The sequence below is a fragment of the Phoca vitulina genome, unplaced genomic scaffold (assembly GCF_004348235.1).
Source record: "Phoca vitulina isolate PV1807 unplaced genomic scaffold, GSC_HSeal_1.0 scaffold40, whole genome shotgun sequence".
Taxonomy (NCBI): Eukaryota; Metazoa; Chordata; class Mammalia; order Carnivora; family Phocidae; genus Phoca; species Phoca vitulina.
Window position 1 is genome coordinate 2,530,184 of NW_022589743.1, and position 24,853 is coordinate 2,555,036.

General features: G+C 54.1%; 3 protein-coding genes and 1 long non-coding RNA gene across 6 annotated transcripts in view; 2 read left to right on the forward strand and 2 right to left on the reverse strand.

Moving 5' to 3' along the window:
* SP2 (Sp2 transcription factor) overlaps positions 1 to 6,681 on the forward strand; it is a 25,386-nt gene extending 18,705 nt beyond the window's left edge. The window contains 4 exon segments of the mRNA XM_032428880.1: positions 1,619 to 1,931; positions 3,110 to 3,284; positions 3,508 to 3,701; positions 4,949 to 6,681. Coding sequence (XP_032284771.1) covers positions 1,619 to 1,931; positions 3,110 to 3,284; positions 3,508 to 3,701; positions 4,949 to 5,049 — 783 coding nt within the window. The 3' untranslated portion in view covers positions 5,050 to 6,681.
* The window catches only part of LOC116647475, a 30,846-nt gene extending 18,294 nt beyond the window's left edge, over positions 1 to 12,552 (reverse strand). For 2 of the 3 annotated variants that reach the window (XR_004302342.1, XR_004302343.1), the window contains exon 1: positions 12,479 to 12,552. This is a non-coding gene — a long non-coding RNA (uncharacterized LOC116647475). Of the gene's footprint in view, positions 1 to 11,570; positions 12,105 to 12,478 lie in introns of those variants that run through there. The other variant, XR_004302344.1, reaches the window with a different exon arrangement.
* A 132-nt stretch (positions 12,553 to 12,684) lies between these two features.
* Positions 12,685 to 20,069, forward strand: PNPO (pyridoxamine 5'-phosphate oxidase). The gene is made up of 7 exons (XM_032429134.1): positions 12,685 to 12,953; positions 13,829 to 13,953; positions 15,946 to 16,045; positions 16,872 to 16,925; positions 17,154 to 17,282; positions 17,590 to 17,660; positions 17,895 to 20,069. The coding sequence occupies exons 1-7, from the start codon at positions 12,816 to 12,818 to the stop codon at positions 18,061 to 18,063; spliced, it is 786 nt and encodes a 261-aa protein (XP_032285025.1). The 5' UTR covers positions 12,685 to 12,815; the 3' UTR covers positions 18,064 to 20,069.
* A 2,123-nt stretch (positions 20,070 to 22,192) lies between these two features.
* On the reverse strand, positions 22,193 to 23,640 carry PRR15L (proline rich 15 like). Its single transcript, XM_032429003.1, has one exon. The coding sequence runs from the start codon at positions 23,508 to 23,510 to the stop codon at positions 23,208 to 23,210; it is 303 nt and encodes a 100-aa protein (XP_032284894.1). The 5' UTR covers positions 23,511 to 23,640; the 3' UTR covers positions 22,193 to 23,207.
* Between the last annotated feature and the right edge of the window lie 1,213 nt (positions 23,641 to 24,853).

The following is a 24,853-nucleotide window of genomic DNA, read 5'->3' on the forward strand; positions in this document are numbered from 1 at the left end:
ATCGGGCTCCCTGCTCAGCAGGAAGCCTGCTTCTCCCTCTCCCACTCCCCCTGCTTGTGATCCTGCTCTCACTGTGTCTCTTTCTGTCAAATAAATAAATAAAAAAATCTTAAAAATAAATAAATAAATAAATAAATAAATAAATAAATAAATAAATAGAATCTGACAGTAGGTGATCTTTTGCAACTGACTTCTTTCACTTAGTAGTAGTGTTTTCAAGCTTCACCCCTGTTGTGGCAGGTGTCAGTGCTTCATTCCTCGTATTTCTTAGCCCCAGCCCTGGGATCGACCGTTCTTGGAGAGTGCAGTAATGGTTGTTTAAATATGTCATTCTCTTCTCCGTTTGTTTATGTCAATAGGGACTATTAGGTTCCCATTTTATTCAGTGGGTTGTAATCCATTAGTATTAAGATTTTGATGTTCAAGTTATCCCATTTGGCCAGTGGGAGCGCCCTCAAGTTGGTTCCTGTGTCCTTTCCCCGTGGTGCCCCCATTCCTTGAGGACCTTCTTACTTGCTGGTACCACAGATGTTCCCATCTCTTCTTGTACTCTCCCTGCCCCCAAACCTGGAATCAGTTTTTTTCTCCAAGGAGCCCTGGTTCCTTTTAGTGGAACATGATATTTAGAAGCTGAAACCCGGGTGCTGGGTGAGCTCATTGCCCCTGGAGCGTTGCTGCTCCCAGCCCTTCTCAGTGGACACAGCCAAGAACTATATATAAATATACATACATATATATGTACACACATGTAATGCCTGGATATATAGACATAGGTATGGACACACACATGTACACCTACAGATATACACACATTTATATCTAGTTTCTGTCTTTATATCGAAACCCAAGAGTTGCCACAATACCTCTGATTCCTATCTAGTGCCACACACTTCATTCTAGTTTCTCCCTTTCCGTATTTGTAACCTTCTTCTGACAGTGAGAAACCTCGCTTCCTTTAGCCTTAATATATTCCACGTGGACACGCTCCTCAGCCTGCTGGGCCGGCGACACCCGGGCCGGCCACTGTCATCACTGCCCCACAAAAGCCCTCCTCGTCCCATTCAGGCTCTAATGTGCATATCTTGACGCCTTTTGAGACACACTCCCAAATTTCCCTCCGGCAAGCCTAGACCACCTTATACTCCCGCTCCTGATGTAAGAGTAAGTGCCTGTCTCCCTTCTGTCTCACCAACGGTGAGCATTATATTTTATTTTTCCATCTTTGCCAATCTGAGGTGGGAACAACTGTTTCTCATCAGTCGTGCCTCCTAAGAGCTGTTTTCATTTGTTTGGTGGTCTTTCACGGTGCATCTTTTCTGACGTCACCATTTCGCTGCCTTCTAATTCTCTAATTCTGAGGGCTGGCGTTGTATTTTCCCATGCTAAGTAAATTCAGCGTTGGTTTCCAATCAGCAATCAGCATTTTGCTACTTTAGTACGGGGACGCCATCGGCAGTGTGAATGTAGGTCTGGGCCAGTTGGAGAAGACTTGGGTGGACCAAGAGGCGCCCCCACTTCCCACTTGGGCGGTGAGGGCGGTGACACTGCATTCAAAGGTGTGGGGGCATGGGGCACAGTCTGTCCTGGGGCACTGACCCTTTCCCTCCGGCCCTTCCAGGTCTACATCCGTACGCCTTCCGGTGAGGTGCAGACGGTCCTTGTCCAGGACGGCCCCCCAGCAACAGCCGCAGCCCCCTCTGCCAGCACCTGCAGCAGCCCTGCGTCCCGTGCTCCCCACCTGAGTGGGACCAGCAGAAAGCACTCGGCCGCCATCCTCCGGAAAGAGCGCCCCCTGCCAAAGATCGCCCCCGCCGGGAGCATCATCAGCCTGAATGCAGCGCAACTGGCGGCCGCGGCCCAGGCCATGCAGACCATCAGCATCAACGGTGTCCAGGTCCAGGGCGTGCCTGTCACCATCACCAGCACCGGCGGTGAGGGCAGGGCCCCCGAGCCAGGGTGTGGGCATCGGGCCTGTTTGTCCTGCCCATGAGAACTGTGGGCCAGCCTGGGGTTCCCAGTCACCGCAGCGAGGACACTGCCCATCATTTGCCTGGCCCCTTCTAGCTTAAGAGCATGTCCTTACAGTTGCCCTGTGAGATCATCTAAGACACGTGTTGGCCCCACCTGACAGCTGAAGATCTTGGAATATGATGGAGACATAAGATGTACTCAGGAAAACTCCAGCTAACATACACATGCAGATTAATTTGGTACAGACACGAGGGAGATGTTCAAGGGAGGTTCCAGGTAAAGGGACGTGAAAGAAGTCTTCTAGAAGGAGACAGCCTTGAGTTAAGGTGGGAAGGAGAGGACAGAGCCTTTGGCAGCGGGAATGGCTTGTCCTGTACTTCGTTTCGGTAGTTATATTGGCTAGTATTTACAGTGCGAAAGCGCCTTGCACACAATCAAGGGTACACCGTAGCTGCGTAGCAAAAATGGTTCCTTGCACTTTAGCAGGGTGTTCTTTAACTGGGTGAAGAGCACTTTTCAAGGCAGTGGAAGCTCTCCAAATCTCCTCTTTTCATCCTTAAATGAGTTTACAGCACTTAACGTGTTGTGCGTCTGGGTTAGGGACATGGGATGCATCCACTCAGAGAGACACCAGTGTTAGGTCAGTGACACTCCCCCTGCTTGGGAATGGCTTTATGCAAGTCGTAGAAGATTTGATTTTGTCCTGGTTTCTCATTCTTCGTACCAAAAATCCCTGGAGACCTTCCTGAGAGCCTGAGCTTAGAGGAGTTTCCAAAGAAACACTCCAAGACAAGCCAAGACAGGAACTTTCCCCACTGAAGTCACGTGGGCAGTGTAGTGACTCAGGACACCGACCGTGACGTCAACTGCCTGGGTTCAGATCCAGGTCCTACCAGTGATTAGCTGTGGCCTTGATATGTTATTGAGCCTCAGGTTCCTCAACTATAAAAGAGGGATAATGGTGTCTGATTTATGGAGTTGTGAAGGCTAAGCAAGTTAATACATTTGAAGCCTTGAAAATGGTATGTGGCACATAAGAGCCTCACAGAAATAGGAGCTGCCGCCACGACCACCTTTATCGAGGGCAGAAGGGCATCCGGCCTCCGCACCCTCAACTGGGCCCCCCTCTGCCCCACAGGGCAGCAGCAGCTGACGGTGCAGAACGTCTCCGGGAACAACCTGACCATCAGTGGGCTAAGCCCCACCCAGATCCAGCTGCAGATGGAGCAGGCCCTGGCTGGAGAGGCCCAGCCTGGGGAGAAGCGGCGCCGCATGGCCTGCACGTGTCCCAACTGCAAGGATGGGGACAAGAGGTAACGTGGGGCTGGGGGTAGTCCAGACCACCAGCCTGGCACATGCCTGTTCCCCCAGCCCTTCTCTGGGACACAGATGGAAAGGGGATGTCCTCCTCACCCTTCCTGTGCCCTCGGACCTGACCTCGCATCCTCTCTCCATCCTGTCCTGCCTCCATCTTCTACCTCCTCCCTTTCTCGGCTTCCCACTCCCTCCGTCCCTGCCCCTCAACCCAATTCCCAGGTCCGGAGAGCAGGGCAAGAAGAAGCACGTGTGCCATATCCCCGACTGCGGCAAGACTTTCCGGAAGACGTCCTTGCTGCGGGCCCACGTGCGCCTGCACACCGGCGAGCGGCCCTTTGTCTGCAACTGGTTCTTCTGTGGAAAGAGGTTCACCCGGAGCGACGAGCTGCAGCGGCACGCCCGCACGCACACAGGTCTGCCGCCCGCCCCCGCGGCCCCCTCCGGCCCGCACCCCTCCGCTGCCTGCAGCAGCATCCCGCCTCCTGGCCCTGCCGGCGAGCTGCCCCACTGAGCAAGAGCCACAGACTGTTCTCAGGGGGGCCAGGACGACCCAGGAAATCCCTTCAAGCCAGTCCTTTACTGCAGCATTTCCCAGACGGAGGTCATTTCCCTGACCCAGCCTCCACGACTCCCGCCAGAGCCGCAGAGTTACTTATTTAACAAGCCCTGGTGGAGAGGGCCAAGCACCGTACAGTGCTTTTTACCCATGAACTCATTTAATCCTCTGAACGACTCTGTGGGGAGGGCTCTTTGATTGTGCCCGTTTTACTGAGGGCTAGAGAGGTGGCCGGGTCACCCAGCTAGTGACAGGTGGAGCTGGGTTCAACCCAGGCGCTCTGTCCCAGGTCCACACTCCTAATCACTTCCCCACACTGCCTTTCCTGCTAGTATCTGCCAAATGACTTCCCTCACATCATTTCACTGTTTTTACTCATTTGTGTCCAGTGCCATGTGTTTGACCCCGCAGGCTTGATATCATAGTTACATGTTTTAACGCACTGGCAAATAGAGAACGATAAAATAGAAAAACGTTCATCCGTCTACCACCAAGCACTGCTGCGGGAATCTCCGGCGGCCCCCAGCACACGCTTTGAGAACCGCTGCTAGAGCGAGGGCGTCCGTGAGCAGACCCCTGTCCTGGGACCGCCGTCCTGGGACTGGGGATGGGGCACACGACCCGAAGCCAAAGTCCTTGGCCGGTGGGGGGCAGGGGAGGGAGGCAGATCCTGCCCCCTCGCCCCGGGGCTAAAGAGTCACTACTCAGAACAGCAGTGGCAGGCCAGCGAGGAGTGGGGCTTTCCTCGCAGGGGGAAGACATGGAGCCAGGGTTAGTCACAGGGACGGAGATCAGAAGGAAGCAGGTGATAGCCTTCCCTACACAGGAAGAGCCCTCGTGCAGGTACAGGGGCCCACGTAGGGGCGCTTCAGGCAGGGGAGGGAGGATGGGAACAAAGGAGACGGGGAAGTGACGTCACACGGGGGCGCAGAGAAACGAGAACTGCCGAAGGGTTTGCGTGAGTCGACCGTAGGGAGCGGATGTGTAAGCAGGAGGTGGGTAGACCAGGATGGCGGTGCCAGCTTTACGGGGTGACCCCCTCCCTCGTCGGCTGGGACAGTGTCTGCACGTGGGCTCCAAATGACGTGCATCTTGTCTTCCCAGGGGACAAACGCTTCGAGTGTGCCCAGTGTCAGAAGCGCTTCATGAGGAGTGACCATCTCACCAAGCATTACAAGACCCACCTGGTCACGAAGAACTTGTAAGGCCAACTGAGGCGGGAGGCCCCGAAGACACAGTCCCTCATCTGCGTCCTGCCTGGGCCCCTGGTGGAAAGGAGGTCCCCGGGCTGCCGTCGGCCCCTCCCTTCTGTTCTGCGACTGTCCCCCCAGGAAGGGGCTCCGCTGCCCCTACTCGCCTCCCTCTCAAGCCCCTCGGCTCCGCCCCGGCCCTCCCCTCTCACCTCGAGCTCCCGGCCTGCCCAGACCGTGGACGTTGGCCGTGCCCAATGAGACGTTCTAAACCAGGACGAGTGGGAACCCTTATTTCCAAAGGAAAAACATGAATTTCACTCCGTCGAGGAGCAAAGTGAGCCCCCCCAGTCCTCTCCCCCAACACTGCCGGAGTCGCATTGTGCCATGTCTCTCTCTCTCTCTCCCACCCCTCCCCAGCCCACCAGCCACCTCGGATGCCCTGGGACCCTGCCCCCAGGGCACCACTGGCACCCCCCTCCCCCCGGAGAGGCTCACGGGGCTGCCTCCACTCCACATGCCCAGCCCTGCCACAGCTCTCCTCCAGCACATTCCAACTTTCTATTTAAAAAGTCAAGCTACCCACCGATGCCCTCTTTTTCTATGGAGAACGTTGCCTTATACTCTACTTCAGATGATGAACACTGTGTATTGTGTGTGCTTTAAAGTTTTATTTAATTGCTCCCTTCTTCCTGTCCTCGTTACTCACCTCCCCCACGCCTGCTTCAGTTTAGGGTTTGGGGGGCAATGAAGAGCATACGGATTTTTTTTTTCTCACTCTAGCAATTCTCTTTTCTAAATGACACAGCATTTCAACTCGAATCTGGATCCAGATAAAAACACCTTCACCTCCTGACCCCTTCCCTCTCCCCCTCATCCCACCCCAGCTGTGGCCCCAGCCCTACTTGTGTACAGTGTATATTGTATAATGGACAATTGTGTCTACTATATGTTTAAAAACATATTGCTTGTTATTTTTGAGGCTTTTAAATTAAACAAAAATCCAACTTTATTTTTAGTTGTAACTGCTTGAGGTATGTTTTATGAATTAAGTGACAGATTTGTTATCCTTTATTAACGATGTACTTTGTTGGTCAGCACTGGGCTGACAAAAATTTTTTCTTGCTAATAAATTTAGTTGCCTGAGGCAAAATCTGCAACCTGGTGGTGCAGCTTCTTTCCTCTCTCACCTCGGAGAGCTTGGAGAAGGGGACTCCAGAAGAGGGAGCCCTGGCCTCTCCCAGCAGTCCGCACGGGGACCGAGGCAGGACCTGGCCGACCTGGCCCTCCTGGCGTCGGCACGAGCCCCCAGAGCCCCCAGGTGGGACCTCGGGCCAGGGCCCAGCACAGGCGTTGCTGCTTCTGTGAGCCAGTTTTGCGGGAATCAAAGCTGGCACACACTCTGCCTGCAGACTCGAGGCACAGCAATGCCTTCCTTACGAGCGGGAGAGTTCCTCTGCTCAACTCCCCAGCCCCGGGAGGAAGGCTTTGGCCTCAGAACCTTTTAGCAACAACTGTGGGAGAGAGAGAGCCAGAGGGCCCTTGGCTTCATCACTCCCCGGAGGCTAGAGAGTCTGGAGAAAAGGCAGTTCCCTAAGGCCAAGATCCGTTCCCAGGGTGGAGGGCTGGGAGCCCAGCTTTCCCCGGGCGAGGACCCCGACCACGGATTGTGTTTTTCTTCCGTCCCCCACCCCAGACAGGCCAGCCCAAGTGCGGCACCTCTGAAATTTTGGTGGGGCTCTTGGGGGTGGGGGGGGGTGGGCAGAGCTCTGAGGAGGACGTGGGTGCACGTGTTTAAACCTGGCGGGGCCGGAAGAGCATCTGGGCTGAAGGGAGAGGTGAGTCACAGAACAGTATGTGCTTTCTCCTTTTAACAACATGCCTCTTCACCTCCAAGGGACACAGCGAGGGTCGCTGCGCCGCGCAGGAGTGGCCAGGCTTGGTTTTGAGCTCTCCACTCCCTCACTCTGGGTCCTCTGCCACTGGTGGCCTGCCTTGGCGAGCAAGCAGCTTTTCCTCAGAGCCAGTCCACCCTCACATCTAAAGAAATAAAAAGGTTATGATCTCAGATAGATCACAGGTTCTCTGCCCCTGATCACTACACATAAGCCCTTTGGGGGAAACCAGACCTCCAGCTGCATCTGCCCCGGCACAGAAGCCTCTCGGCCAACTTCCATCAGTCCTCTATCTCATCGCTGCCCGGGCAGGGGGGAGACGTGAGGAGTGTCTCTCCCTCCCTCACGTGTGGGTTACGCGACTGGAAAAGTGTCTTTGCTGTGTTCTGAACTGGGATTGACGGAGAGAAGGGGAACGTTAGCACATTGCCCACTTTTTGCCACATTTCCCCCCTTTAGCTTTGCTCTTCTGCGCAAAGAACGATCCTCTCCTGAGAGCTGATTCCAGTCATGTGCTTTTATGCTTCATGTGCGGAAACTGACCCAACTCCCGGGCAACCTTTGGTGATGAGGGGGCCAGCCCCCAGCGAGCAGAAGTGCCTATTGGCACTCGGATTTCCCTTCTCCAGTGAGATACTCAGGTTCCAAGTTAGGCCTGACTACCTCTGCCTCCCATGGGGTGCCTGAGGCAGACAGGCAGTGGGAGAGTGCTGCCTGGTGCGGGTGATGGCATGAGCAAAGAAGGGAGACTGGTGGTAAGGGAGCCCTCCTCTGCCTTAATCCAGCCATGGTTTACTGGAGAATTGCGGTGGGGGGGGGGGGGCGGGGGCAGGGAGCTGTTGATGGTGTCATGCGGCCCCAGCTCACCCCAGGCCAGAGGCGTCTCCAGGACACCTGCTAGGCCCTGATTGAAGATCTGGGAGCAGGCCACCCCCAGCAGCTCAAGAGTGGGGGCCATCCTGCCCAAGTTCCCTCCTCTGCCCTGCCCCCTCCTCAGGGTCATCTGCCCCAAGGTCACCCCTCACCGCACCCTCCTGTCTGCTTAGTGATGCTCAACACTGCGGCTCTTTGACCCCAGATACTGGGATTACAAGCCTGGAAGGAAAGGGGGCTGGGTTCCTCCTTTCTGAGATCCTCCCTCCTGAAGGCAATTCCAGGCAAAATACCTTTAAAAAACAAACAAACAAACAAGGCAGCAAATAGAGCTCAGACTTCCTTTAAACTCCTCAGTCCATCTTCACAATCACCTTCTGAGGGCCCTTTGAGGCCCCACACTTGAGTCTGACCAAGACCCACCCGCAGCCTCTCAGGTCCCTGGACTCCATCAGGGGCTCGTGGCTGACGGAACGTGGCTGAGGTCTACATGGTGGTGGATTCCAGGGACCCTCACCCGGGGACTCACTGCCTTGGGAGACCTTGTGACCTGACCAAGGTCTTTGGGGCTAGGATAAAGTCACTAAAGGAATTGCAGTCATGTTGGGACAGGTGGCAGCTGGGTTTCCAAGAGGAAGAGGGCGAGGAAGGGGCAGGAAGTGAGCCTGGGAAGATGGATTACAGAACAGGGGTGGCTGAAAAGAAAGCAAACCACGGTGGGATAGGGCAGAGAATCGGGGCTTGAGGAGGAGAGTCAAACACTGGCTCATCATAGGCCTGGGTGAGAGGAAATGAGAAGTGACCAGGGGTCAGGCCAAAAGCCAGGACTGACCAGGATTTCTCAAAGGAAACTAAGAAGCCGCCAGGTCATATTCCTTGGGTTCTGCCTGGGAACCCCCCATCAGGCTCCCTCCCTCTGCCTGTGGCCCCAATTACCAAGGCAGCCAGGGCTGAGACTGAGACGGATGCCCTAATACCCCTCTCAGCCTTGGAAAGCCTAACATCCCTCCAGCCCACGGAAACACTCAGCCCGGCCCCCACCAGGCCCCAAGGCCCACTCACCAAGCCTGGCATCCAGGTACAGAGAAGCTTAACGAAGGCAGTTTATGCATAAACATTACAGAAGAGCATTTCCTGGCCGGGATTTTGAGAAGGAGCCAGAGACAGTAAGGGATGTGGTCCCTCCCAGGAAGGCACTTCTAACAAGGGCTGGGGCGGAAAATGAAAGGATGCATTTGGGAAGTGATCTGTGGGCCCACACAAGGGTCGTGAGAGGGGCTAACCCCACAACCACAGGCAGGCCCCTCAGGGAAGGGTCAGCCTCCTCCAGATCCCACTACAAGCCTCTGAGGACCCGGCTCCCATCTGGGCGCCCCAACAACCATAGTACTCAGGGCTCAGGTAGCTCCTGGCAGAGCACCAGGTACTCCCCCTTCTGTGTGTCCTGAGTGCACCCCAAGGCTGGGCTCAGGAGTGCCTGAGCTTCGGGCCCCCAGCACACCTCTCTGGCCTGCCGCTGGCCTCCTCGAAGGCTGCATTTCACTGGCATCATTACCACCTTCCTGGGCCTCTCCCCTCCCCCGCCCATCCTCCTTAATCTTCCCAGACCCTCTTCTCAGACATTCTCATCCTGCCCCATGGCTTCAGGTGCCACCTCGGGGGCTCATGATGCCCAGCCCAGTCTCATCAGCCTAGACCTCTCCCCTAAGCTCCAGACCTGTGATCAAACCTGGCCAAACATGCATGTCCCATAAACCCTCACACTCAACAGGTCTGATCGGCTTCCTCTTTCCCCCAAACCTCCTCCTCCAACATGCCCCCACTTCAACAGCGCCACCCGTGATGCCTCAGCTTATCCCGGTGAGTGGATTTGCCTCCGGCCCCGTCCCAGACTCCGGCACCAGGCTCCCGGCTCCCAGCTCCCAGCTTCTGCCGTGTCTCTCGACATCTCCCTGCCCCTGCCTCGCCCTCCCTAGCCCACCAGCCACTCTGTCACCAGAGCCAGGTCCCCAGTCACTAAGATCCAAGTGAAATACAAACAGACGAAAAGGTGACTTAAGAACAAAAAGGCAAAAACATGGGAAGAAGACAGGCAAGGCCCAGTGCCCAACCCCACACACAGCCCTTTTGTTTCATAATGAGAAACCAGGGTACCTCTTCTGCACGATGAAGCATTACCACACATTTTCTATTCACTTAAGACTCTCTGGAGAAAAGATTAATAATTTTACAAAGTCAGGGAAGGGAGGAGGGTGGCAAAGTGTTTAGGAAAAAGCAGTAACAATAAAACATTCCTTTCTCCCACGCAGACAAAACCCCTGAGGGGCTTCAGCGATAGCAACAAGGCCGGCCCCTCTCTCCTTTGCGCTGTGGGGCTGCTTTGTGATCCAGACACCAAATCCCACTAGGCAGAAAAGCACAACACAAGCCTACTTATTATTTTCAAGGCAGAAGGGAAAAATCTAAAAAGGCAACAAATTGCAAACTTCCTTGCTAATCGCCGAGGATGGGAGAGGCTGTCGGAATCTAGTACTTTTTCTCTCCATCTGGTCTTAAAAAAACAGAAATTAGATACTCTGGTTCAACAATAGCAAGAAGGATTAAAAAAAAAAAAAAAAAAAAACCAACCAGAATCATTGTCTAAAAGCCTGGCCCTTTCCACCTGTCCGATCATCAGCCCCCCCTCTTAGGCCGGCCTGCTGCCCACCTCGCCATCTTGCTCTAGGAGAACCAAGCTGTTTGTTCCACATTTCCCTAACACACCGCGCCTTTACCCACATTGTTCCCTCTTCCTGGCATGCCCGTTCCATTGTCCATCTGGCAAACACTCAATAAGACAAATCAAATGTCTCCTCCCTTTCCGAAGGCTTTCTGACCGTCTGACCCCTACCACTTTTTCATTTCTGCTCCCCTTTTCTTCATAGAAGTATCTGTTAAAGTCCCTGTAACCCTTCAGCCTTCAGACTTGCTTCCCCTGTAGACTACAAACCCCTTGTGGGCAGGAAGCATGTCACCTTCTTCATCTTAGTATTCTCAGACCTAGCTCAGTGCCTGGTAAAAAAGAAGTCTTTAACAGGGGCGCCTGGGTGGCTCAGTCAGTTAAGCATCTGCCTTCAGCTCAGGTCATGATCCCAGGGATGGAGCCCCACGTCGGGCTCTCTGCTCAGTGCGGAGCCTGCTTCTCCCTCTGCCTGCCGCTGTTTGTGCTCTCTCTGACAAATAAATAGATAAAATCTTTTTTTAAAAAGTCGTTAACAAATGTCTACGGAATGAATAAATACTAACTGATCTCTTGGCTTTAAAGCAAACTATTCAAATGATCCTAGTTTTGGTGCCCTAGCATCCCAGGTCCAGGGTAGCATAGCCCAGGAGTGCTAAGAGTGTGGCCCCATGAACAAATCATCTGTGTTGAAGGGCACTAATTACGCTTACACAGGTCCAAGTGCAGGGGCTTGGGAGGAGCCAAGAACAGCAATGTTCACATGTGGAAAGAACCTCAACAAGACAGTAAGTCCAGTCAACTCTCTCAGTCATGTTGATGGAGGAAAACGATGCAGCAAAAAAATTCCAACCAGTGGAGAATCCATAGATCAACATCATTAAGCCTTGAGACATGTATTATTTCATTGCAGCAAATTGGTCTTCCAGATTCCATTTGGCTCAAGCTACATCCATATAATAAAAGATGATAGGTATCTAATGCAGGGCTTTATGAAGCTTAACACCTGGTAATGCAGAGACCTGGGTAGGACAGGAAGTTCCCCTTACCTGGCACAGTCCTGGGGTGCCTGCCTAGATGGCTCTTGCAGCTCCCCTTCCTGATGTTGGTGGAAACCAGGACTACAGAGAGGACTTGACCCAAGGCTGCCCCAGCCAGGCCAAAGCCGGAATGGGCACTGGTAGGTTTTCCACGTCTCAGCCCTTTGTCCACAGCCACCTGCTCCCCTGTGCCCTCAGCTATGGCTGGCATTACCTAGGAACCAGACTCCAACTAACTAGGAAGGACAAAATGTGAAGAAGGGGGAAACCCGGCTAAGATGAGGGAGGCCCGGGAGAGGTGGGGCAGCGGCAACCTTTCCATCTACCAGACACTGGCTAGTGTGAACTCCGCTGCACCAGGAAAGGAGAAACCATGGGCAAAGGGAGCAGCATGCTCTGACCCGGGGGTTAAAGAAATGAGGCAGAGAGGAGTTCAGAGCCGCACAAGGAAGATGGCTCTGGTCTGGGATGGCTTGATCCCAAATTTCCCTTTCCCCCTTTCCATTCAGCAGGCTTCCTTCCCACCCCACAGTCTCTTCCTGGTCCCGCTGCATCTCGCCCCACTCCCCCAACTCCAGAGAACCCCCGCCCATACACTCACGCACAATACACAGCACCTATCCTGTGTGATCCACAACTCACTTCAACCTCTCCCACTCTCCAGCCCCAATTTCTTCCCCCAAACGGACTGCCCCTCCTTCTGTGTCTCCCCATCACCTTGCCTCAGAGTCTGGCCCCTAATTCCGTTTTCCATTTGTCCTTTCCCAGCCCACAGGCTTCCCCCCCAGGGGGTACTTCCTGCACTAGGCTCGCCTCCAGGCACCTGCTGGGGGCCAGCCACTTAACACTGACCACTCCCCTCAAGCCCCCAGCGACTCATTCCCCGCCCCCCGCCTGGGCGGCTGCAGTCCCTATACCTTTAACAAACCTCCACGTGCGTGTTAACGGCGGTGACAGCATTTCCTTGTCTCTCTGCTCCCGCCCCCGGAGGCGCCGCCCATTGGCCGCTGGGTTCCTCCGTTCTCGCTCTAATTGGCCTCGCTCCCGGACAGCTCCAACCAATGGCCTCTCCGCGCCTGTCTCCCTCCTCCGACCCTGAGCTCCCATTGGCTCCGAAGACTTAGGACCTGTTAGCGGGGCCTGGCGACTGGCGAATTCTTCCTTCCCCCGGGTAAACTCCCGGGCTGAGAAATTGGTTCCGAACCCAACGGAACCCAGCGCTGGGCGCCGCCGGGTCACGTGGCTGGCGGCCTCATGACGTGCGGGCTGCGAGGCGTCACCGTGACGTTCGGGCGACCTGCCGAGTGGCCCCGCTACCTCCACCACCTGTGCGGTGGCGGTGGCGTGATGGACCTGGGCCCGATGCGCAAGAGTTACCGCGGGGACCGAGAGGTGCGGCCACCGGGGCAGGGCCTCCCGCTGGGAGGGGTCCCCGAGTCACCCCGCGAGGGGAGGAACCCCATGGGGTGGGTTTGGGGTCACCCCGTAGGAGAAGGGGGTGCCAAGGCAACCAATGGGGGAGGAAGGGCTCTGGGGAAACAAGGATGAAGACAGGCAGCGGGTTGCAGTGGGTGAGAGCGCGAGCTCTGCAGGCGACCCGGGGTGGGATCCTGCCACTCACGGGGTGCATCACTTGGGTCAATAACAACCTCTCTGGGCCTCAGTTTCCTCACCTGGGAAGTGAGTACCTAACTCGCAGGGATGGTGTGGACTTTGGTATTTGCAAAGTGCTTAGAACAGTGATAATCAGCTTCTAAATATTTGATAAGTAACACATGGGGGAGGGGTACTGACTCACGGAGGGAGGGGAGGAGAAAGCTCCTAGATCTCACTGCTGTCAGTCCTTTCCCTTACCTTTTGGAGAAGTTCTTTTCCTTTTCCCTCCTCAGAGGAGAAACCAACAGAACTTTTTTGGAATTGAGGCCGGAGTTGCAGTTTCTAAATCTAGTTGTGTGTGAGCATTTCCAGAAATACTTGTTAAACATGCAGTTTTTCACTGAACCTCAGACCTACTGAGAATTTGTGGGGGTGGAGCCCAGGAATATGGGTTTTGTTTTTTTTTTAATGCTCCCCAAGTGAGAGGTTTGACGCTCATGACATGAAACTCTGATTCATCCATCACTACTGTGGGACCTGGCGAGTTACGCCACGTTTTTATGCCTCTGTCCTCACCCGTAAAATAGAGCTAGCAGAATCTACTTCCTGGGTAGTACCACATACACAGTAAGAATTATATGTGTTTATTAAATAAAACTCTCCTTTCCCAGGCATTTGAGGAGACTCAGCTGACCTCCCTGGACCCCATGAAGCAGTTTGCTGCCTGGTTTGAAGAGGCTGTCCAGTGTCCTGACATAGGGGAGGCCAATGCCATGTGTCTGGCTACCTGCACCAGGTGGGCATAGCTGTGGGCCCGTCTGTGGGTGGGTACAGGTGAAGTAGGAAACTTAGGAAGCTCTCAACTTGGTGGAATGCAAATTTATGGTTATAGCTGTGTTACTAACATGCTGTGTGGCCTCAGACAAGTTACTTGTCCTCTCTGGGCCTCAGTGTCCTTATCTGTAAACCAAAGATCAGACTTCACTTAATGCCACTTCAGTAATAAAATGTAGTGCCTCATTCATCTCTGCCCCTAATGCACTCACCCCCAGAACCCTTGTCTCCCTTATCTCCCCATCTACCCAATTCCCATCTGTCCTTTAAGAGCTACATCTCCTGGAACCTCTCCATAAAGCTCTCTCCCTCTCCTGAAATCTAGCACAGTGCTCGGCTGTATTATTTATTTGACAATCATATACCCCTGAGACACCTCTTCCAGTAGGCTGTTATTCAACTCTTGTCCCCCCCTCATTAAAGTGTAAGACCTTGGGGCGCCTGGATGGCTCAGTCGGTTAAGCGTCTGACTCTTGGTTTCGGCTCAGGTCATGATCTCAGGTTCTTGGGATTGAGCCCCGCCTCGGGCTCCCTGCTCAGTGGGGAGTCTGCTTCTCCCTTTCCCTCTGCTCCTCCCACTGCCCCCCCCCCCAGCTTGCAAGCACACGTGCACTCTCTCTCAAATAAATAAATAAAATCTTTTTTATAGAAGATTTTATTTAGGGGCGCCTGGGTGGCTCAGTCGTTAAGCGTCTGCCTTCGGCTCAGGTCATGATCCTGGGGTCCTGGGATCGAGCCCCGCATCGGGCTCCCTGCTCTGCGGGAAGCCTGCTTCTCCCTCTCCCACTCCCCCTGCTTGTGTTCCCTCTCTCACTGTGTCTCTCTGTGTCAAATAAATAAATAAAATCTTAAAAAAAAAAAAAAAATTTTTTTTTTTTTGGGAACTCGTAACTTTACTTTCTGCCTTTTTTTCAGTTTATAAGTGTGCATTTGTTTGTGTGCTTCTGTGATGGGTATTTGTCTCCTCTGCTAAACACCCAGTAAGCTCTGTGGCGGCAGAGGCTGCGTCCGGAGAGAGAGAGATAGCTAGAGAGAGCACGAGTGGGGGTAGGGGGGAGAGGGGAAGCAGCCTCCCCCCTGAGCAAGGAGCCCGATGCGGGGCTCGATCCCAGGACCCTGGGATCATGACCTGAACCGAAGGCAGACGCTTAACGGACTGAGCCACCCAGGCGCCCCTAAATAAAATCTTTTAAAAAAAAAAAGTGTCAGCCTTGAAGGCAGGGCTCTGGTACTGTGCCCCTGGATACCCCCCAGAGCTCTGAGCAGAGGTCCTAATGTAACTACCCTTTCTATGATCACTAAGCATTGGCTGATTGCGTTATTGTTGGTCACCACCCTGAGAGCCTTGTTAGCCTGCTAGGACTGCCAAAATAAAATACCGCAGACTGGTAGGTGTAACCAACAGAGATTTAGTTGCTCACAGTTCTGAAAGCTAGAAGTCCAAGATAAGGTGCTGTCAGAATCGGTTCCTAGTGAGGCCTCTCTAGCTTGTAGGTGGCCACCTTTTTGCTGTGTCCTCACATGGCCTTTCCATCATGCATGCTGAGAGCGGGGGGGGGGGGGGGTGGGGGGAAGGAGAGAGAGAGACATAGATATCTTTTCTGGACACCAGGCCTATTGGATTAGAGTCTCACCTTTATGACCTTATTTAATCTTAATTACCTCCCTAAAAGCTCTATCTCCAAATACAACGGCATTGAGGGTTAGGGCTTCAACTTAGAATTTTAGGGAGACACAGTTCAGTCCATAACAGGTCCCAGGCAGCAATGTCATACATGCACCTCTAGGACAAATCCCCAGGGTGGGGGGTGGGGGGGGATGGGTAGCCTGCATGCCCAGACAGTGCAGAATAAGGGGGCACAGGTGTGGGGAGCTCAGGGGAGCACCTGGGGAGAGGGGTGGTAGCAAGGACAGTGATGTGGGTTCTGACCACACGCTCTGGTCTTTGCCCCAGAGACGGCAAACCCTCTGCCCGCATGGTGCTGCTGAAGGGCTTTGGCAAGGACGGCTTCCGCTTCTTCACTAACTTCGAGAGTCGGAAGGGAAAAGAGCTGGTAAGGGGCCTGCAGGGGCCAGCCCTGGCTTACTTCATCACCCTCTGGTGCCACCCCCGCCCCAGCCCACTTGCTGGCTGTGCTCAGGCACCATCCTGCCTGTGGGCCTTGGCACTTGCCCTTCTCTTTGCCATGAGTGAGTGCTCTCTCTGACCACGCTGCCTCCGTCATCTGCTTCCCTAAGTAGCTCCTGTCCCTTTGGCCCTCAGCCCCCGTGTTGCCTCCTCGGGAAAGTCCTCGATCCCCATGCCACATCAGCTGTTCACCTTCGTGGGAACTCGTAACTTTACTTTCTGCCTTTTTTTCAGTTTATAAGTGTGCATTTGTTTGTGTGCTTCTGTGATGGGTATTTGTCTCCTCTGCTAAACACCCAGTAAGCTCTGTGGCGGCAGAGGCTGCGTCCGGTGTACCCCTCTTGTCCCCCCGGCACCTCTCATGGTGTCAAGCCCAGAGTTGATACTTAGTGTACATTCGATTCATGAATCCAAAGGACTCCCCGAGTCCATGCCGGCCGCAGATGCATTTCTGAGGACTTGCAAATCTATGGATGAGAGAGATGGCAAGCCTCACTTTGGTGTCCATCTGGCTTAGGTTTTCAGCACGGCTCTAGCACTTCCTGTGTGAACTTGGGCAGGTTCCTTAACCTCTCGGAGTCTGTCTCCACCCCTGTAAGAGTAGGCATACCTTTGAGGGTTTAAATGAGATGTGACAGTGAATGCATCCCCTGCCGGCCTGCATGCTGCAGACTTCCTGCCTCCTTTCTGCATGGTGGAGGTGTTCTCCCTGCTGTTCGGATGGCCGACTGTGAATTCTCTTTCATTTCCAGGACTCCAATCCCTTTGCTTCCCTTGTCTTCTACTGGGAGCCCCTCAACCGTCAGGTGAGTGAGCATTCCCAGGACGGCCTGGGCCTCGTTATGGATGCGCCCAGTGGAGGGCCCCAGGCTGGGCAAACAGCCTGCCTCTCAAATAGCTCTTAATGAGCTGGTCTAGTTGGAGCCAGCAGTGGTGAGGCAGTGGAGAAGGGAAGAAAGAGAGGAAGGGGGCCTGTGTTGGTGGGGAGGGCAGATGGCATTGAATGCCATCTAGCCAGGGCCGTCCTTGAGCAGGTGCGCGTGGAGGGCTCCGTGAAGAAGCTGCCTGAAGAGGAGGCTGAGTGCTACTTTCACTCCCGCCCCAAGAGCAGCCAGATTGGGGCTGTGGTCAGTCGCCAGAGTTCTGTGATCCCTGATCGGGAGGTGAGTTGGGCTCCTCCTTAGTTCTCTGGGTGGCAGGGGCCTTAGCTCATCCCCCAACAGCTGTCCCCTGGGGGTGCCAGGGCCCTGTCTCTCCAGCAAAACGAAAGGATGGTCTCCCTGGGGGAGAGGGGGAAATGGGCTTCCTTTGTCTGACCCTCTGGTTGGACTGTGCTCCCAGAGGAGAGAGGCCAGCCTCCCTTGCTCACCTGCGTCCCCAGTGCCTGGCACACAGCACATGCTTAGTAAATCGTTATTAAGTGATCACTGACCCGGTCCGGGCCTTCCTCTATTTCCTTCCCCTGGACAGTATCTGAGAAAGAAAAATGAGGAACTGGAGCAGCTCTACCGAGAACAAGAGGTGCCAAAGCCAAAGTACTGGTGAGTGATATCTGGTGGTCGTCCAGACAGGGGCCCCAGAACCCTCATGTTTACTCAAAACCACTCTTATCTGCAGAATTACAGATCTACTCCCCCCAGCCCCCACCAGGAATCCTCTTTGGATTCATCCCAGCAGCTTCCTTCAAGGGGCCCTGAGATGGGCTGGGGTGGGGACCGGGGGGTGACCTGCTGGAAAAATGCACAGAGCACCAAACCCACTGCCTCTCCTTGAAGGGGTGGCTACGTCTTGTACCCGCGAGTGGTGGAGTTCTGGCAAGGCCAAACCAATCGTCTGCATGACCGGATCATCTTTCGGCGGGGCCTGCCAACAGAAGACTCCCCTCTGGGGTCCATGACCCACCGTGGGGAGGAAGACTGGCTCTATGAGAGACTTGCGCCCTGACTCCCAATCTGCTGGCACCAATTGGAGCTGGGGCCGGGTGCTAAGAGAGGGTGTGGGATGGCGAGTGGGACCCTTCTAAACTCAGCCCATTTCCCTCCCCACCCCTTATATTTAAGGCTGTTCAGAGTTCAAGCTCCGAATTCTGTATTTTCAGTTGGCTCTCAAGTAGGTAGTCTAGTGGAGCATAAACAGTGGTGTAGAGAATCACAAATGGGGAAAAAAAAAAAATCCCGTAATTATTTTCTTGACCTTGAATATGATTTATTGGAATAGCTCCCTCTAGAGGTAGTAGCTGGTGTGATTCCCTTTTCTAGAGACCCTGGGTGGGCCCCCGGCGGCCCTGTCCACTAGGGTATGATTGAGTCATACTGCCCGAAGCTGACTGGTTCCAGCATAAGCACCTGAGCCAATCTGGCCGATCCGTCCTTTTCTTGTCAACAATTTGAAATCTGAAATGGAGAGACCCAGAGCATGAGAGGCGTTGTAGCTAAGTCCTACAGTGGCGATGGCAGCCAAGAAGCAAGCCTCCAGGTGCTGTTCCTGTAACTCCCGGAGTGACCTTGGATCCTGCCTTCCCACGTCTGGGCTGTGTAACTCCTCCTCCTGCCTCAAAATACCCATTATCCCTGGTTTTGTTTTGGTGTTTGTTTTTTAAAGGAAGTTTTTGGCTTGAACTAGCCAGAATCACTTTCTGTTGCTTGCAACTAAAGGAAACCTCATTAACTTACTTACGACTAGGGTATTTTTATAGCCCTGTACCCCACTGATAACTGCCTCCCGTTATCTGAAGCACAACAACGTGGAAAAGAGATGAAATGTATTCTCTGGAGCTCCAAAGAACCCAGAGGTGGGAGTTGCATGAACATAGATTTTCCTCTCTCAGTTCGGGGAGAGACTTCAGACAACCAGGGCTGCCTAAGGGGGAGTGGACTGTCAGGTAGCAAGTGTCTCCAGAAGTATTCGATCCCTGGTAGTCAGGAGTGTTATAGAAGGGATTCATGTGCTGGTGCCTATGAGCCAGGCAGATTTCAATCAAGCTTTACTTTACATACTTGTTTCTGAGAGCTACGTATGTGCGTATATACACATACGTATGTATATTTCATTTTCCAGGTATAAAATTGTTATAGAGATGATACCTTTCTGACTACTCATGCATCCCCTTCACCAACTCCCCACCTCTATGGATGATGACTCCGAGACACAGGTTTTCATCCATCCTGGACTTACCCAGGGAGCTTTAATCACACGTGATTTCACTGGTCTGAGTGAGGTCTGAACTTTGGGAAACTTAAAAGCTCCCCAGGGAATTCTGTGCAGCCAAAAGTTGAGACCCCGGGTTTAGATCTACTCGGTGTGGTCCACAGACCAGCAGCAACACCACTTGGGAGCCCACCTCAGACCCATGAATCCCATTCTGCATTTAATAAGCGCCCCCACCCCCCCAGTGACCGGATGCATTGTCCCCAACTTCCACAAACAAACGACCTCCCACCCTCACCACTGGATTCTTCATCAAGGCTGGGCTGAACTGTATTTGCACACTCCTTGAGCACAAGTCTGGTGACAAGGACAACTTAAATGAATGGCCTACAGGCCAGGCTGGGTAAATGTTTGCTGTGACTAAGCCAGGATCCAAGAACTATTATTTGTACGTGTTGGCATGGAACTTGCCAAGTCTGTACACGGTTTCATTCCACTGTGTGGGTGTGTGCTCTGCTTCAGCGTCTGCCATTAGGTGGTTCCTCCAAGGGAGGCCCTCTCGGTGTTGATCGCCCTCGTAAGACCAAGTGCAGGAGGGCACAATGCTAACCCTGTGGCCACTGAAGGAGAGGGTGCTGGGGTGCCCTTCTGTACCTTGTCCCGTTACTAGGAGCTCTGTATCCCCCACCCCCCAGCTCTGAGCCTGCTTTCAGCTGTCCCTTTCCTGCTCTTTGACAATCACTGTGCCAAGTCTGTAATAAAACTTCGTCAGCCGTGTGTGACATTAATGTTCGACCTGGCCTGGTCACATCCTCCCATCCCCCACCAGCCCAGGAAGGAGGGAAGTTGGGGGGTTTAAGGGACCCCTCCCACCTCACTCCTCCTCTTCCTAGAGGTAGGGTGGCCAGCAGGGGGAGCCCGCCGCCCAGGGTTGGCCCCTCCTGGGCAGTGCAGGCCAGTTGGAGCCGGCCCCTCCTGCCTCCCCCATCCCCCTGTTGGGTCGTGTCCCAGTGAAACTGTGGCCGATAACCCGTAGCCTCTCACAGCTCCTGCCCATATTTGCACTCTCGGTTCCTCCTCCTCTGGCCTCATGAAAGCTTGCAGCTGCCTCCCTCCGACTCCCTGGCCAGCCAGATTGCCCTTTGGCTTTTAGCGCACACCCACCCCCTGCCTCCCAGCTTAGGGATATATGTGGGGGTTTCCCTGGAAGATTCCTGCGGACATCACTTAAAGGCTGGAGCAGGATCTCACGCACCAGGCAGAGGGGCCGTAGACCCTCTCACCCAAGAGGGGTAATGGTGGCCGTGTGGTGCCAGTATTGGGTAGAAGCCGGGCTTGGTGGCCCAGGGCCCAGCCTCATTCCCAGCCACCACCTCCGTCAAGGAACCTCAGGATGGGCTGACGTGGCAGGCCCCTCTGGTCTGGTGTCTCAGAGGACACTCAGCCTCCGAGCTGGTTAGCTTTCCCCCATTGGTGCCAGAATCAGGATTCCGAGCCCCGGGCATTACCCTCTGCCACCCTACCTCCCCTTCTGCAGAAGGTGACTGGACTGCTTTCTTTGCTCCGAGCCTCAGTTTCCCATCCCCCGAGCAGAGGCGGAATCAAGCGTGGAGGGGGCTGTGGGCAGCAGTCGTTGCATAGGCCAGCTCTGGCTTCAGTCCCAGCTCCACTGTGGCGAGCAGGTGGCTTCACTTCCCAGCCTCAACTCAGCTGGAAATTGGGGATAATGACAGCACCTGTCTCGGGTGATGAGGGGACTGACCAAGGAACCTCATGGAGTACTTGCCACAGGGCCTGGTCCATTGTAAGCTCTCTGCAAACCCTGGCTATTCACAGTGGACAGGGCTAGAGTAGGGGGGAAGGCAGCTCCTCCATGGGACATTTTATGGATTGGGTAATCAGACGGACCCTAGAAAGTTCTATGTGGTGGGAGGGATAGGGGAAGAGGCCTTGGGCATGCTTGAACCAGCCTGCCTTCCCTCCCTCCAGCTCCTGGTGTCCCTCACTCATCCTCAGAGTTCCCCCTGGCCTGGGTGAGGCCACCCAACAAAGGTCCCCTTGTACGGGTCTGTTTGTTTTGGTAATAAATTTCCTGAGCAACACTCCCTGGGGTGGGGTGGCCCGACAGCCTGCAAGGAACTGACCTGGAAGCTGCAGGACCACATTGCTTAGTGGCCACCTTGGTTTCTCCCTGTTCCCTCCAAGAGCTCCAGAGATGTGTCCAATCTTTTTCTAGCTCCCAGCTCCTGGGGCTTGAGAAAGATCTGGATCTAACAGCACAGAGAGCACACTCTTTCCTCTTCCTTAACCAGAAGCTGTGGGCTATGGTGGAGTTCCTTAATAGAGGAAGGGGGAGGAAACCAATATTAACTGAGCACCTACTATAGGATTGCTTATGGGGCACTTAATACTGACCATTCCCACGAAATACATATTATTACAGAAGAGGAACTGGAAGTTCAGAGAACGTTTTTTAAAAAAAGTATTCCCCAGGGCGCCTGGGTGGCTCAGTTGGTTAGGCGACTGCCTTCGGCTCAGGTCATGATCCCGGAGTTCGGGATCGAGTCCCGCATCGGGCTCCCTGCTCAGCAGGGAGCATGCTTCTCCCTCTGACCCCTTCCCTCTCATGCTCTCTCTCTCTCAAAAAAAAAAAAAAGTATTCCCCAAATCACCCAGCTACTAAGCGGTGGAACAAGAATTTGAGTCCTGATCCTAAACCAAACCCCCGCAACTGTGGGGTCAGTCACCAAAGGTCTCCTCCACTCTCTAGAGCCCCTGATGGTCTCTCTGTTGACCACTGAGCTGAAACTAGCCTCTTCCTTTGCTGTATTTTTATACTGACAACCCCCTTTCTTTTTTAATAAAAAAGATCGTATTTTTAATAATCTATAGACCCAATGTGGGGCTTGAACTTACAACCCCCGGATCAAGAGTCACGTGCTCTACCGACTGAGCCAGCCAGGCACCCCCTGGGGGTCCTTCCTGACGCTTGAAAGGAACCCTGAGCACTTCACTTAGAGGCAGGGAATAAAGGCATGAGAAACAGTCCTCGGGAAATGTAAGACAAAAGCATAAATAGGTTCTCTGCTTTTGCAGCATTGTTTATTACAAAGAGAGAAACCTACAATTATTATTTTTTTAAACAAAATTCAAAGCTCCAGGACTCATCTCTGGGGCTTGTCCTTCTTAAATACCAGTAGGAGGGGAGAAGAGAGCTGACTGCTTTTAGGTCCTACCACAGCTTCCCTACCTGCTCCCCGAATTTGGACCCATGAGCCAGTGCAGTGTCCCTTTGAGGAGGTGTGCAGGAACCCATGGGGTCCCTCACCTGGATTTCTGCAGCAGCACCCCTCCCCCCCAGAGTGCCAGTGACCTCCTCTCCCTACACACCTGGGGGCAAAGTTCCAGGAAGTTTCCCTCTTGTGGTAGGAGGTGAGCTCAAGTTCAGGGTCTCCGCCTCCTCCAGCTCCAGGAAACCACCCCATCATGTGGCTTCAGGAAAAGTCACGTTCAGAATTGGTCCAGGGAACAGTTGTGGGAGCAGCAATCGAAAGTCACCCTTGACCCTGTCAAGGTCAACTCACCCTTGACCCAGGAGGAGGCGAAGTCTGTCCGCCCCCTCTCTCTGTCCCTCGCCATGCCCACCTCCCTGCCGGCGCCACGACTTTGAGGAGGGCTGTCCTTCCTGGGTGGGACTTTTCATCCTTGGACTGGAGTGCCTTTGTACGTGCTGGGGGACGTGGGGGGACCCTGGGAGAACCCAGACCTTCCAGAAAGCTGGGGCACATAAATACAAACCTAAAACCAGCCATTTCCTGCCAGCAGGCATCAACTGCCCCCACAGCGTCAGCTATGGCCAAGGAGGCCGGCGTGGCAAGCTCCTGTCTCAGATCCGGCTGACGGCAGGAGTAGGGAGGTGTCAGCGTCCTCCTTGGCCCCCCTCACTGTCCTTTGCCCTCCCTGTCGTCAAAGAGGTTGGGGTTCTCTGCCAACGTGGCCCGGACTTTCTTCTTCTCCTTGAAGCGGCCCGAATTGGAGACTTTGACGTGCTTGCCTTTTGTGTTCTTGTCCACAATCTTCTCCAGGCGGGTGTTAAAGTTGCCGTTGGGGCCCCCGCCCTCGGGCCTCGGGGCCTCGGCGCTGCCCTCCGTTTGAGCATAGGTGTCGGGGATCTCATACAGCACCTTGGGAGCTGATTTCTTTTTCCGGAGGAAGGTCAGCTTCCACCAGCCGGCCTCGGTCATGGTGGTCCCTGGAGCCGAGGGGGGTGCTTCCTGCAGGAGCAGGGTGGGACAGTGAAAGGGGTCAGTGGGGAGAAGGGGGGTGCCCTGGAGCAGCCCTCTCTAAACTCCTAATCATAGGCTATTTTAAGAGTCCAGGCCTGAGGGGCGCCTGGGTGGCTCGGTCGTTAAGCGTCTGCCTTCGGCTCAGGTCATGATCCCAGGGTCCTGGGATAGAGCCCCGCATCGGGCTCCCTGCTCCGCGGGAAGCCTGCTTCTCCCTCTCCCTCACTCCCCCTGCTGTGTTCCCTCTCTCGTGTTCCCTCTCTTGCGTTCTCTCTCTCTGTCAAATAAGTAAAATAAAATCTTAAAAAAAAAAAAAAAGAGTCCAGGCCCGAAAGGATTGAAGGTGGGGACCAAATGAACCCGGGGTTCAGATAAGCGCTACAATAGGAGAAGAGGGGGGCTTGGGGAATGAGTGGCATCGGATGGACAGAAACACCCTGTGCATTTTGCCTGGAATTCATTACAAAATAAAGAGGATTTATGATTTGGAGAATAATTTGGACTTCCCAGTGGGGGCCAGCCAGAGGGAAGGAGCTGTTGTGGTTTTTTTCTAAGTGGGAGGAGGCTCAGGGCAGGCAGGGGAAGTCCTGGGGACTGTACCAGCCTCGTGACCTCTAGCAAGGGACTTCTCTGGACCTCAGTGTCCCTTCCCGCGCTAACATTTAGCTCTAACGTTAATCCCAGCCCTCGGAGGGAGGCACGCTCTGCACAGTAATATGTGATAACGGTGATAATTACTGAGGGATGGCTACTTTCCCCTCTAGCTTCCATGAGGACAGGAGTTTGCAGGGGAGCTGAAAATCTGGAGGGAGGTTTGGTGGGGTCACAAGGTCCACATGAGATACGGTTATCACAGGCCAGACTCTCCACAAGGAACCCAACAGAGGTGGGGCTTGGGGGCTGACATCCAGGTTTCTCCACTGACAAGCGATGTGCCCTGCGATGATATGGCCCCATATGGAGGTGGCCTCATCTTTTACTCATTTCCACAGAGGTGCTGTCTGAGCTAGTGGGAGTTCTGGGAGATGAGTCTGCTGGGACATCGTTGGCAGGTGGGGCGTGTAAGATGGAAGAAGGAGACAGCGGACTGGAGGAGTTCCGAGCAGCAGAAGGGCAGGCAGAGGGGTGAGAAATTGAGGCATCTCTGGTCCTGGAGAGGTCCTGGTTCTCAGGACCCTGCATGTGGCTGGGAAGGGTCCTGGGGAGGGGGCAGTAGCCCAGAAAGCTAGATGGTCAGGCAGTCCGAGCACAGACGAATAGATCACCTCCTTTTAAAAACCGATAGTCTTAACTACATTTTC